The sequence below is a fragment of the Trachurus trachurus genome (assembly GCF_905171665.1).
Source record: "Trachurus trachurus genome assembly, chromosome: 24".
In the NCBI taxonomy this organism is placed as follows: domain Eukaryota; kingdom Metazoa; phylum Chordata; class Actinopteri; order Carangiformes; family Carangidae; genus Trachurus; species Trachurus trachurus.
The window spans coordinates 6,975,649-6,990,419 of record NC_139910.1 but is presented as its reverse complement, the minus strand read 5'-3'; the positions used below and the strand labels follow the sequence as shown (position 1 = coordinate 6,990,419).

The 14,771-nt window shown below is 41.4% G+C and overlaps 1 protein-coding gene across 2 annotated transcripts in view; it reads left to right on the top strand.

Moving 5' to 3' along the window:
• The window catches only part of man1a1 (mannosidase, alpha, class 1A, member 1), a 170,348-nt gene extending 157,031 nt beyond the window's left edge, over positions 1-13,317 (top strand). For both annotated transcript variants that reach the window (XM_084001324.1, XM_084001325.1), the window contains exons 10-12: positions 546-718; positions 1,126-1,241; positions 8,580-13,317. In XM_084001324.1, coding sequence (XP_083857450.1) covers positions 546-718; positions 1,126-1,241; positions 8,580-8,706 — 416 coding nt within the window. In that variant the 3' untranslated portion in view covers positions 8,707-13,317. The remainder of the gene's footprint in view (positions 1-545; positions 719-1,125; positions 1,242-8,579) is intronic.
• Positions 13,318-14,771: the final 1,454 nt, after the last annotated feature.

Below are 14,771 nucleotides of genomic sequence, written 5' to 3'. Positions count from 1 at the left end.
TATTTCTATTAAAATTAAGTGTTTATTCAGTGGAAAACATCCGGAGCCTTGTTTTAATTCTCAGGATCAGTTGCTGTGCAAAAAATTAAAATACATGTTTTTTTTATTGGCCACATTTATACTATTATATACTTTATTTATTATTAAAGGTGTTATTTACTTAATTTAGTGGCATCATCTTCCCTCTGCAACAGGAGCGTCAGGTTTGTGAATGCTGTCCTGTCCATGCACTCGTCATTTCTTTTTTTTAAGCAGCAAAGTCCAATTAATGGGATTTGAAGTGGTTGAAAAGTAATTTAAAAGTTTATTATAATCAGCACCGTATGTCGACACTTTCTTATTTTATTTTTTTTCATATCTGTAATCAAATAATTGTATTTTTCTCCTTTTTAATTTCATCTATCCCTCCTCTCACATTGTGAGTCGAGCAGCTGGAAAACACCAGAGGCTTCTATTGTAAAACATGCAGCCGTATGTTTCTCTACATCCAGTATTTCCTTCATCATCATCTCCTCCTCCTCTTTTTTTTTTTTCTTCTTGTGTAGCGTTGAAGCTGGGACCAGAGGCGTTTCGTTTCGACGGCGGCGTGGAGGCCATCGCCACCCGCCAGAACGAGAAGTACTTCATCCTCCGCCCCGAGGTGATCGAGACCTACATGTACATGTGGAGGTTCACCCACGACCCCAAATACAGAGAGTGGGGCTGGGAGGCTGTTCAGGTAAAAAAAAAAAAAAAAAAGTGTTTTTATTCCTTATTTTTTTCCTTATTTAACGTGTCATTTAACTTTCAAAGGACTTGAGCAGATGAGAGGTTTTATTTCCGGCAGAAAAAACAGTGAATTGACTGTAGCTTCTTCAAAATAACACCAAACAGATCAGGGCAGGGAGTTAACAGAGGGTCGATTTATTTGACTTGTTTTGTTTTTTTGTTATATTTAGCTAAAATAACCGACCCCTGGAGGTTTAGTGATATTTTTAATCACACACACAAAGAGGCTGATTGATGTTGCCACTCAGCAACGCCCTGCTCTGTCTGTCTGCGTCTCTTCCTGTTGTCGCTCTGCATGACACCGCTCTCCTCTTCTTCCTCCTCCTCCTCCTCCTCCTCCTCCTCCTCCTCCTCTAGGCCCTGGAGCAGCACTGTAGGTTAGAAGGAGGCTACAGCGGCATCAGAGACGTCTACGCCTCAGCTCCGAACCACGACGACGTACAGCAGAGCTTCTACTTGGCAGAGACGCTCAAGTAAGACAAACACACACACACACACATACACACTTACTTCACGTTTGTCCTGTTATGATTGTGCTGTCATTGCATTTTATGGATGGAGGGACCGGAGCTCTACATCCCCCAAAATGACTCAGATGTCAAGTCGGACAAGCCCACACACACACACACACACACACAACCACAACCACAGGCGCACAAAAAACAATGTTGTCATTCATTCAGACAAAAGGTCATTGTTGAGGTCACTGCTCCGCTCAGTCACATATTTGGTGAATCAGAGTGTTTGGTCTCTAATGTAAAAACGGACACAAAGTTAGAATAAGAAACGACTCAGAGAGTAAAAACTGAATGAAGCATAAAAAGAGGTTTTAAATAATCCAGATGTTTCGGCCTGTTAAGCTTCATATTTGATGCTACTTGAGTTTTATTTGAAGTGTTGATCTGTAACAAGATCAGTTTTGTCTGTTTGAGGAATCAAAAACCACCTCAGTGTAGTTTTCCATCTCAGCTTCTCTCTGGAGCTGGAACAGGTCGGTGTCAGCCAATCAGAAGAGAGGAGGCTCTGAGACTGTCTTCTGATAGGCTGACTGTTTTCTATGTGATCCAATAAAAAATAGAGCAGACTTCAGAATAAAACACTCAGAGGAACCAAATCCTGATAAGTTGTTCGATGGATGTTTGGGTCCAGGTGGTAGTGGGCGGGGCTTTGACTGACTGCTTTGCTGTGACATCACAAAGTGACAGGAAGTCCTGACGGCTGGTTTTAAGGCTCAGTTTCTGAATACAGGCTGTGTGCATTTCTCTGTGGACTGAGGCTTTGATACTTTCACAGTATTAATATAGAACCTAGAGCTGCTTTATAATCACACTACACATGGACATCTACCTTTATACTGTATGGAGCTTTAACACAAACATCTACCTTTATACTGTATGGAGCTTTAAACATCTACCTTTATACTGTATGGAGCTTTAATACAAACATCTACCTTTATACTGTATGGAGCTTTAACACAAACATCTGCCTTTATTTTATATGGGATATTTAATCACTTGGCCATCTGATATCTGATTGGTACCAAAATCGTTCCAGTGTCTCTGTAGCTCTTTCCTGTGATTTTCAAACTATAAAGACCCATTTTATGTTCCTATATCTTCATCTTTGGTTTGAAGCTGTTGACATTTTGAGGCCAAATCAGTACTTTTGAAGAGCAGCAGTTCCCAACCTATGAGTCAGGATCCTTTAATCCAGTTTCAAGATGCTGTGGCTGGTTTGTGGGAAGATAAAATATGAAGACAAAACACATATCCAGTAAACTCCTCAACCACTGAGACTCCCCAAACATCGGTTTATTCCAAGGGGATGCAAACTAAAGCATTGGAGGAATATTTCAACATCAATAGTCGGTCACATGTTCAACATGAGCACAGCCGGGACTAGATCCATATTTGTGGCTCCTCTAAATGATCAGTTGTGTTTTTGTAGCATAGAAATCTGTCAATAAGAGTTGAGGAAGGACACACACTGTGAAAATGCTGCAGTGTAGTTTAACTCAATGCAGTTCTGATATTATTCACTGTAACAACAGGTGGAGATGTTTCTTTACAGCTACATATCCGACCCCTGTGTCATCAGGTCAAATCACACACTCTGACACTGGCTTTAAGAACGATTCACACACATTTTTATATTCATACTTATATAGATGTCGACATAAAAACGTCTCTAAACTCAGGACTTGTTCTCAGTTGTCAGCCAGATGTTTCCACAGACTGTAAAGTGGATGTGTTAATGTGCTCAGAGGTCACTTTCTCTCTAACTTTCCTGAGCGGTTTCCACCTCGTCGCCTCGTTACAGCTCAAATAAAGGAAGTCAGGGTGTGTGAAGAACAGCACATGTCCCAACAGGCAGCTGCAACGTCTCACTTCCTCTTATTAGTCACTAAAGATTTTTACCAAACTGCCCCCTTGTGCACATCTTGGTTTATGTGTGTGCGTGTGTGTGTAGCCACAAATGGCTCTTTACACATTTCGTCAGCCACACAGTGTAGCAATGTGCGGAGCCTGATAGGACTTTCCCCCTCAGATGGTTTGTGGCCTATTTACATGTGTTTTATATATGTAAGTGTGTGTGTTTGTGTGTATGTGTGCAGGGCCGGCCGCTGGCATAAACACTCTATGCAGTTATTTAGGGCCACAGCCGTTAGGTGGGGGGCCACATGATCAGAAAGGTACCGGGGTTCATCAAGTCATTTAAACATTCTGAGGTCTACATGCACGCTATGAGCTTTATATGTAATGTGAAGTCAATATTCAGCTTCTTTTATCTCACATTTGAGACATTTTGTGAAAATGGAACGGCAGAATGACAACATTTGTGCTCAAAAAGCAATCTTACAAAATTTCATTTTAGACTTGTTTTCTACACTTATCTATTACTGTATTCATATCCTATTTCAAGCACCAAAACAGTTCATTCTCATGACTGAAGGTGTGTTTTCGCAAGGGATTTGAAATTTTTCAAAAAGCAGACCTCAAATTTCCAGCATTTGGCCTAAATTATTTATTATTATAAATTAGTGTTCTAGGGCAAATTGGCCTAAGTGTGCTTACAGCAGAGGTTCTAATATTTAGACATAAAACACTTGAGTATTGTTACATCTGCAAGTATCTTAAAAAGATAAATTTAAGAAAATATGTTAAATTCGAGAAAATGGCCTCAAACCTCAGAGGGTTTTAACCAGTGATTTGGTGTTTGCGCTTAGAGTGGGCTACAAACAAAAATCTTGTTTAGGGCCACCAAAATCCTAGGGCCGGCCCTGTATGTGTGTCTCTATCAATGCAAATGAGAAAACAATGAAGGAAATTCAGTTGTAATATGCTGCAAGGCGAGATTTTATCAATACTTTTCACATGTTGATCATATATCTGATCAGCCAATCAGGTCAAATCAAACCTTAAGGGTTCTTCAATAACAGTTATTTCACGTTAACTAGTTAATTTCTTTGTTTTAAGTTATTTGATATTAATGATTAATGATATTGTCATTATCCTATAATCACATCCTATGAACACAGCAGCAGCTCAGACTTTATTACATGATGAGCTGATGAAGTTTCTATCTATTGACTCATTCATAACAGCTGGTTGTCGTGGTAACCGCATCTGGTCATCCTGCTGATGTGACCTGCAGGTCGGAGCTGATGTTTAAACGACATATTAATATAAATGCTAATCATGTCAATTAAATAAACCTGGTTAACTGTAGTGAAGACTGTGTAACAACATGAACCAGGTTTGTAGGTTCGTACTGGTGGATTCTTTTGTGACGAAGGAGTGAAACCTTCCTCCAGATTTATCGTCCTCTCCGTTGTTGTTTTTGTTTTGTTTTTTACTTCCATTCACATTTTATTGCCTCTCTTTCTCTCTCTCTCTCTCTCTCCTGCGTCCTCCATCGTTCACATCCTCCCCTCGTCATTTTTTCCCTCTACACCAGACAGCTGTTGACAGGAAGTCAAGGTGAAGCTAACAGAGGCCGGTGGGGGCGAGGTGCCAACAGTTCAGTTTTTATTTATTTTTATATAGGCTGTAAATTTTACCTGAGTTTCTGATTAACACACACACACACACACACACACACACACACTCGACGTTAAAGAAAAAAAAAAGTCTGGATTCGTGGTGTTGTGTATATAACCTCTATATACAGAGGTTATAGTTGCTGCTGTAACCAGCACCTGTTCAAACCCCCCGGTGGCCCTCTGCTGTGTGTGCTCTATGTCTCCCCATTTCCTGTCTCTTTCTGACTATCCTATCAATTAAAAATGGTTAAAGGGATAGTTCAATATTTTGGCAAATTGGCCCATTGCCATAATCCCTATAGTTTTAGCAGTATGTTCGTTACCAGAGATAAATTCATGCCAAACCACTGATGTGCGTGCAAGCTAAAAATAGCTTGCACCGACAATTAAAGGTAACGAACCTACTCCTAAAACTATAGGGATTATGGCAATGGGCCAATTTGCCAAAATGTTGAACTATCCCTTTAAAAGCCCCCAAAAAATACTGAATAAAAAAGAAGTCTGGATTCGTCTTTCAGATCAATTTATACAGTAGCAATTTCTTTATTTCTGAGTCCTGGTTAGGTCTATTATTAAAGTCAAATATGATGTTAGATTACGTCACAAAAAGAAAAGAAAACATCTCATCTAACACTAAAATCCTCCGACAGACAACTATAAGTAAAAAAAAAAACTTAGTGTAATTGACCTCACAGTGATTACCTCATCTGTTATACGGTGTGACATCAGAGCCCGACCTCACCGGACACAGAAAATATCAATCCCATTTAGCAGCGAGCTCATAAATCTGATCCCTCAAACGTTACTCAGGGATCTTGGCATTGTGCGGAGCCACTTCCAGTATCCATCTCTCTCTCTCCACCGCTGCCACCGCCGCTGATGCTGCTGCTGCTGCTGCTGCTGCTGCTGCTGCTGCTGCTGCTGCTGCTGCTGCTGCTGCTGCTGCTGCTGCTGCTGCTGCTGCCGCCAAGGACACCACCGCACTTAGACACCGCCGCTGCCCTCAATCACTGGCTGCTCGCTGCTCCACCCGGCGTGGAGGGTGAAGGCCTCGTGGACAAACTGCTCCTCTGCTGAATCATTGACTTCGGGCAGCTGACGCCTTTTTTCTCCGTCTTATCATCTCTGTTGGATCGTTTGTTCTCTGGCTCCATTTCTGAGTTTTCTTTTTTGATTTTTTTTTTTTAATACAACTTGGGATTGGTTCACATTTCTCACAGTTGCAAACATAACGTCCACAGTTTTGAGGAGGTCATGAGGCCTGATAGCAACACAACAACACCAACACAGATGTCAGATTGAAAACACAATCTCAATAAAGCTCACAACGACCTTAGGTAGCCAAGTCTTTGTGTTACTAAACCTCCAATACTACCCAAAGAATATTATTTACATTCCTTGCAAAATCATTTTTACCATATTGGATCTTGAATCTGATGCATCACTTTGTCTGTATTACCCAGGATTCCTACATGACCTGAGGCTACAGTCAAAATGAGACAAATAAGACATAAGACTTTACTTTTTTTTTTTAATCCCACTAATGGGAAATTCACTTGCAACAGTAGCAGAGAAGAACAGGAGAAGTAAAGAAAGTACGGAATAAAATATAAAGACATTCACTATGTATAAATAAATCTGAATAGAAAATATGCAGCCTACTGCTATGTAAATAGTAAAATGTCCTATCAAATCTTGTGAAAATAAAATCAAAAAGATCCTATTTTCACTCACAGTTACATATGTTCAGGATCACGTTGAGGTTTAAATGGAGTGATAGTTTATGATGTCATTAGTGCTGCTGTGTAAAACGGCTGCAGCTCAATCGCCCTCATATGATACAACTGATCATCTGCAGGTGAAATGCATGACAGTAGATCAATAAAACTCCTTTGATCAGACAAAGCTGATTGATCCTGGACCTACAACTTCCATAAAACTCTCTTCTACTTCTTTCCTTCTTCTTCTCACCCTCTGTTTGTTTGTATTTTAATTTTTCTGGGGTTTCATAAGATCTGACGACACTGAGCAGCAAAATTTAATCACTTCTTGTTTCGTAAACTTGTGTGAGTCTGAACCGCACCCATCACTCACTCACTCTCTGTTCCACATCTGTTTCATCAGTCTTTTGGCAGGGGCCACCGGTAAATATTGCAAAAGCTGAACACAACTCCAAATAATATAAAAAACACTGACGATGAATCCCATAACGAGTCACCTTTAAAAGAGAAATGCAGTCAGGCAGCAATGGAGCTGTGTTTATGTAATCAAAACATTATTTCCCCAACAGATTTCATTGGAAGTGTTTTTTTGTTTTTAATTCATGTCACTTCTGTCGTGCTGCAAGAAAACAGACAATAATAATCAGGTGGAACAGCAGATTTATTACTGAGACTTTGTTCTGGATCATTTACATTATTTTGAGTTTGAACAAAGGAAATAACTTGGTGTCCATTTACAAGCTTCCCACTGCATGGTGGCTGGAGTCTACCTGGCAGTAACATTAAACTCTTATTTTGGCGGGGTCTCCATCATGACTGAGCCCGATGCAGTTATTTATGTTCTAGTTTGGTTTTATATTTAAATTTAAAGTTTTCAGATGTTTCATATTTTCTCTTTAGACAATTGTTGGACCGGTGTTACAGACACAAGGCGGACATGAGCTGATGGTGTGATAAGTAAACACACGTCACACAACTGGTTTTTCAGCAGTGGAATGTGTGAACAGTGACTCGGCAAATGTAGAAACAGTTAATACAGTGAATAAAGGTGTAAATCCTTTCTTTGTGCTGCAGATTTAAATGATCAGAGGTCAGAGAGTTGCTGAAAATGAAGAATTTGTCTATTGAAAAGAGGAACATCGGATTTTATTATATATTAAATACTATAATATTTTATTTAAATTTTACTAAAGTCTGTGTACCACACCTCCTCCACTTTTCCTGTGGCTGCTACCAACACTGCTGCTGCAACGATTCTCATTTTATTTTGTAAAGTGCATCATGAATCTGACTCAGTAATATGAAGCAAAACTAAATCATGACTCAGCTCTTGTTCAGCTTTTCTTCTTCCTCTCAGTGACTTTGCAGTTTGAACAGATATTGTTGTGAGATGTCAACTTCCAGTTTGGGCAAAGTACTAGAAAGTTTCAGTGCCTCACATGAGTCAGACTGCTCCCTGTGTGCAGTGCATGCTGGGTAAGGCAGTAAAACACAACACAGAATGGGCCGAGCTAAATTTAAAGGGGACATATTATGGAAATAAAACTTTTTGAAGGCTCTTTAACATATATTTGGGTGTTTGTCTTGCCTTCTGGCCCCCAAAATGTGAGAATTGACAAAAAAATCTGTAATTTTCAGGCTCCCTAGGTTGAAATCCATGTGGTTTTATGAGCTGTTCCCTCAGTTGTCTCCCAGTGATGTAACTAGCTTTCGAATTTGCATAACCCCACCCCTACCTGGGACCGGTAGAAGGGGCGGGGCAAGCAGTGGTTAATTTGCATTGAAAGCGACAGGCACTGAAACCAGCCGTTCTGAACAGGGCTGTTTTGAGAGGATGAAAAGAGCTGTGATGTTTGATCCTTGGGGTATTTTGACCAAAGCATGTCACAGATATGTCTTTAAGACACCTGGGAACTATTTTAATTTTTGGAAAAGAGACATAATATGTCTCCTTTAAGGTCCTAAAAATGGTGATAGGAAACGATCTGCAGTGGTTTTGGTACAATGTACTTCTACATTTCTAACTCTCCTGGTTTTGTCTCCTCCAGGTATCTGTACCTGCTCTTCTCCGACGACGACCACCTACCGTTCGAGCACTGGGTCTTCAACACCGAGGCTCACCCTCTGCCCGTCATCAAGAAGGACAAAACAGACATACCCAACGAGGTGGAGTAGTGGGACCGTCCTGGGCCCACGACGTCCAACCACCACCACCTCCACCACCCACTCAACCCCTAACCCCCCCGGAAAAAAAACAAAAAACAAAACAAGTGCGAGAACCTCTGATCCTGTAGACCTGAGCCTCCAGCTGTCTGTCTGAAACAGTTTAGCCATGTGGAGTCCCCAGTGGTTTTACAGATGCCTCTTGATGATCGGATATTTTTCTTTTCTTTTTTTTTTACTTTTTATTTCCAGCGGGATCAGAACTGAACTGACTCCCTGTTGGAGGCGCTGTAGAGTCCAGCTCAGTTTTTTTGTTTTTTTGTTCTGTTGATGTTCAGCTCTGGTTGAGTCTGGACGCTGACGTGGACCGACGTGTTTGTTCGCTGCTGGATGATGATGATGATGATGATGATGTAATAACTCGTCAAAAGTGTCACAGACTGTCCCTCCACATGAGTGTGGTGAACTTGCGAGGGCAACGATAGATTAATATAGAAGTGGTACTTTCTGAAGTTGTTATCATTATTATTGTTATTACTAGAGGACAATCTGACCAGTTATCACATGTTCCTCAGTTGTGATGTTCTGGAGAACAACGATGGACCTGAACCGGTCGTCTCTTCCTGACGTCGGACATCGTTGACCCCCGGTCTTTGGGCGCAAAGTAAAACAAAAAACAAAAAAAACAAAAAAACACCCCAGAAAACAACAACTCCGAGCTCCGGTCTGAGGATCAGGAGGTCGACTTTGATCGAGCTGGAGGAGGCTCTGTTCACTTCACACGCATCGTCTTCTCCGTCTGCTGTACCGCTTTAATCTCCGAATGGGAACCGGTTGTTGTTTTTTTTGTTCTTGTGCCAACACTGGTGCCGCCGCCGCTGCTGCTGCTGCTGCTGCCGCCAGACGTGTGGTCGTCTCTGTGGGAGTTAAAGAAAAGACGCAGCACAACCCGAGCCTCGTTTTCTAGATCTTCTGCTTCCCTTCTGTCACCTGTACTTCTTCCTTCCTTCCTTTCTTCCTTCCTTCCTTCCTTCCTTCCTTTCTTCCTTTCACTTCCTCCCCGGGACGTTTACACAGAGCTCTTCTTCTCCTTCGTCTCCTGATCTCTCTGTTGTGTATCTTTGTCTTTTTTTTTTGGATTCTCTGTTTATTTCTCACATTTTCTCACATTCCCACCAGTGTTTGACCGATACAGGTGTTTCAGAGCTTCAGTCAGTCAGTATCCCATTGTCTGTCTGTCTGTTTGTCTGTCTGTTCGTTTCTTTGTTTTTACCCCCACAATTCATTTTAAGTTTTTAATTAGCTGGGAAAAAAAACCTACAGTGTGCACTTTTCTGGAGCTTTCACCCACGTCATCTTGCAGTGCTTCCTCCATCGCTGAGGAGCATGAGGAAGTGGTTGAAAGCTCTGAGGAAAAGGTGTGGAAAAAGTGTTTGTTTGGTTGGATTGTGGTCAATGAAATGAAGAACATTAGGTCTCAAAAGTCCCAACAGACATCTGAAGATCCAGATCGAGAGAAGCTAATCGATCGATCGATCAGGTGACAGTAAACCATGTGCTCAGTTGAACCTCTGTATCGGTCAGACCGCATCGCGTTGCTTCTTCTCGTCTCCGTCGTCCAGTCAGAGCGTCGTCCAGACTGTAGGATCTTCTCTCCTCTGTGAGGAGACGCAGACTCTCGACTTCGCTTTTGTGTTTCACCTTTACACACAAACACACACACACACCGTCACAGGAAGCCATAGTGATTGAACACAGCTTTACCATCGTGTCATTAGGACCTTAGCTCCCCTTACCCGGGTGGTTTGAAACTGACACAGACCATATAATGTTCCTGTTTTGTGTTTTTTTTTTGTTCCACTGATCAGACTCTCTCTCACCTGATCCTTCAGTCGGGTTTTTAATCCAGATTAAAATCCCATGTAGCCAGATTAACTCCGGTTTAGTCTTCGATCTAGTGCCTTCACTGTTGACGACAGGAGGAGTCGGAGGGAGAGACATTGCTCACACAAACACAAGAAACCAGGAGAGATTTAAAGGACTTTGTAGCTTTAAAGTTAAAGTTCCCCACGCCTGGTGATGATGAGGATTAAACCAAAACTAGACACGGATTAAAGGACGAAGTTTTACATTTTAATCACATCCAGTGAAAAAACTCTGGCTGGAAATTTGCCCAAGAGTTGGTGAAAACTTGAGAGTGAGAAATCGCAAATAAAGAGATTAAACACTTCAACAACAAGTCTAAGAGCGCTCACACACGTTGGATCAACTCTTCACGGTCATTTCATGGTGTGAGACCAGTCAAAGTCCCAGTCACAGCTCAGAGAAGTGCTTGACTACACTGACATCTAGTGGTGAGAGTCTCCTATTACACAACCTGATGTAAATACATATAAATATAGACTCAGTGGATCATCATGACAGGTGTTGTTTGCAAAGAGAAAGTGTAGAAACTCTTTCGGTGATTTAATTCTTGTCTCTTGGGTTTAGATGCGTGACTCATCAACTCTGCAGTTGTTCATTAGTTTGAGTCGTTATCCGGGATCATGACGAGGCGGCGTTCACCTCCTGCTCCTCCAAATGAGCTTTAAGCAGACGAAAGTGTCACTGGGAGATCTGACAGATGGAGAGTCATTAAAAAGTTCAGTCATCATCAACGATAACAACAACAACGACAACAGTGTCGCTGCGGAAAATAAGTGGATTCATTGAACTCGTTCGTCTCGGCGAGTCGGCGTTCAGCCACTTTACAGCAGCACGTAAAAGAAAAGTAACATTTTCTTTATATGTCGTGTTTTTATTTTTTTTTCTTGTTTCAGCCTCAGTGCTTTTGGTTTTTATCAAAAATCACCAAAACAAATACATATATGAAATATTCAAACACACTGACCACACAGTCAAAGAGTTGTAGAGCTAATGCTAACGCTAATGCTAATGCTAATGCTGCACAACAAGCAGGTTAAGATTTTTGGGTTGGATCTGGTGTTTTCAAATCCATTTAGATCCCAGATTTGATTGGAATTTTCAAAATAAAGTGACCAAAACTGCTACGTTTCCTAAATTTATATGATTTCTTTTTAAAATGTAAAGACCAAAAACAGTGAAAGCCTCAACCAACGCACGCGTAGCCTAGCTACCAGTCAGCAGACGTTTCCCATGCAGACAGTGTTGATCTGTTGAGGCGACGGCGTCCTCGTGTTTGATCGGTTCTGAGGCATTTATTCTTTTTTCCATGTGATGATGTGTTGTACTGAATGATTTCTTTCTTTCTTTTTTTGCTGATTGTGTTAATTTATTCCGTAGTAGTGAACATAAAGGACTCGGGAGGTGTCGGGATCTGACCCCCAGGTGGCGCTTTGAGCATAAATCATGTTACCGACCAATAATTTACAGCATTTTTTTTTTTTTTTTTTTTTTTTAAATGGTACCGGTGAAGAAACCACCTGGGAGTCAGAGGAGCCGTTACGTAAAACCTCGCAGGAAGCCAGGAGCTGTATGAATGTACCATCCAATGTGAAGTGAAGATTATTTTTTATGCTTTATGTCCTTGTTTTGTTCACGTCCCTGTGCATCTCTTGTTGTGTTTTTTTAAATTTTTGTTTCCTTCTTTTTATCTCGTACAAAAAAAAAAAAAAAAAAAAAGCACAAAGAGTCAAAGCAGCGTGTGCAGGTGGTTCACAAACATCCAAATCTGAATCCTGGTCCAGACCTGGGTTTTTTTTTTTCTGGTTTTTATCGCTTTGAGGATCTCAAACGTTAGAAACGGACATTCAAGGCATTTAAGTGTTAACGTACAGTGTTGTGTTATAATGCTAATGCTGCTCCACAGGAACCTGAAGTTCTCTCTCTCCCTAAAGACTGACTGATCGATTGATTCAGTGATTGATTGATCGATCAGTCTGGAGCCGTTTGGTTTAAACTCTACAGTTTCTGTATCTAACAAAGCAACATGAAGATATTTGTTTAGTTTTTATTTTTCACCTCATTGGCTCCTTAAGTGGTTCAAACCTAATTCAGTGTCGACAGTAAAGACACTTTAATATTTCGATTTTTTCCCCCCCTTTTAAACTTAATTTTAAGCCTAAAAAATGTCAATCCAGCAGAGCTGCAGGTCAGTGTGGTCAATGATTGAGCTCGGACCAATGAACACGATGACTTAACTTTGATGAGGCAGAATCCAAATGTTGTCAGCTACTTGGTTTTATGAACTGATCAATCATGAAGTGACAGGAAGTGTCTGAGGCAGCAGTGCAACAATGTTTAAATGTTCAGTTTGCTCTGATATCAAACAGAGAAAAGAATTAGGATTAAATTATTGATTAAACAATGTCAGTTAATCAAATCAATCAATAGTGTCTTGTTAATTTTCTGTCAGTAAATGAATCAGTGGTTGCACCTTGAGGTTTATTGTCCAGCAGGAGAAACACACTCATTGGAATCAGCTGCATCCATCCATCCAATCATTCATTCATTCATTCATTCATAAGTTTTTTCTCCATTGCAGACTTAAGGTGTCACATTCGTGGGGGGGTCACATGTCGTTAGTATTTCGCTGCAGTAATTATGGTGGTATGAAGTGGTGTTGTTTTTTTGTTTCGTTTTGTTTTGGTTTTAAATAAAGTTTATTAACTCTTTCGCGACCATTGACGAGTAAACTCGTCACAGCCTGCCGAACGTTCACGACCATTGACGAGCAAACTCGTCAAAACCGTTTTTTTACAGATTACGATAATAGACACTCTGAGGTACCCTGTGTGTGAATATGGTAGTCCTCTGATATGTAAAACTGTTTTAAACTAAAATCAAAACATAATATTTTTTATAAACTGTGTGATCTTGGTTTTGTTTGAGTAATCGTTCTCCTTGAATGCTGCTGTGGGGACAGCCTGCAGCGCTGTGCGGCTGTCGGCTTTGACTCGGCTACAGTGTTGCGACTTTCTCGCTGAATCTGGCGACTTTCCAAACCCTCTTTTGACAAAAGCGACCGACGACAAATGTGGCGACTTTTACCGGTGCTGTTACAAACGTTTATGGTTTGGAGACTCGGATCTGAAAGCCCGTTATCACGGCTGTTTTCACGGCGCTGTGCAGCAGAGCGGGCGCTCTGCAGCGGGGGCTGTGTCCGGCCGCCCCCGCCACAGAGCACTCATCGCCGGCCAGTCACACAGCAGTGTCCCGGAGCTGCTGCGCTGCAGCCAGAGACCCACACCGCTGCACCGCTGCTCTCCAGGCTGCCACACCCCCCAGATATGCCTACAAATATATTTATTTAGCCGTAGAAATGATTTGGGAGACATGCCACACTGCAGAGTAGCGGTAAAATGAGCAGATTGCCACTTGACACAAAAGTGCGTTTTTCTCTGAAACTAGAGCGGGAGCTCCGTTTTTGGAGAAACCCAGCTCTCTTCTTCTCCTTCGCACGCACGAACGAAACGGCGGAAAAACTCGCCGTTTTTTCGTGGAGCACGTTGTAAAGTCACTCTTCAATCACGTGAAGACCGTTTGTTTCTAGGTGACGTACAGAGTTCGGTTCGACGTGAGATAAAAGGTAAACAAATAGCCAAAAACATGTGGTCCTGAGCGGATGTGCTGAGGAATTAGTGTGGTCGCGAAAGAGTTAATGGGTATTTGGATGAACATCGTCTCGTGGTTGAGGGGGCGGGGCTGTAGCTTCACCGTCTCACTGCCCCTGTTGAGATCCATTAGATGTTCAATACACTGTGGTTCGTTAAAGCCTTTTATTTTGAAAGGATGGAGTCTGGATTGTCGATTTAAAGGGCTGATCCGCTGCATTTCCCCCCCAGGAGGAAGTCAGAACTTCCAGCCTGCTGGATTTATGAATTATCCAACACTTTTAATTTTTAGTTTCTGTTGTTTTTTAGTTTTTTTTTCCCCTCCATGTGACACTGATGTGGTCGTTTCTGATTCATTTTTTGAGCCGTCAGTGTAAAATCAGCTTCAGCTTCACGTAGTGTGACGTCGTTTCTCTTTTTTCTTTTCTTTTTTTTTCTTGTCTATTGGTGATTAGTTTTTTTCTGAATATTGTGTTGACGATCTGTTGTTCCAGCGCCGTTCTT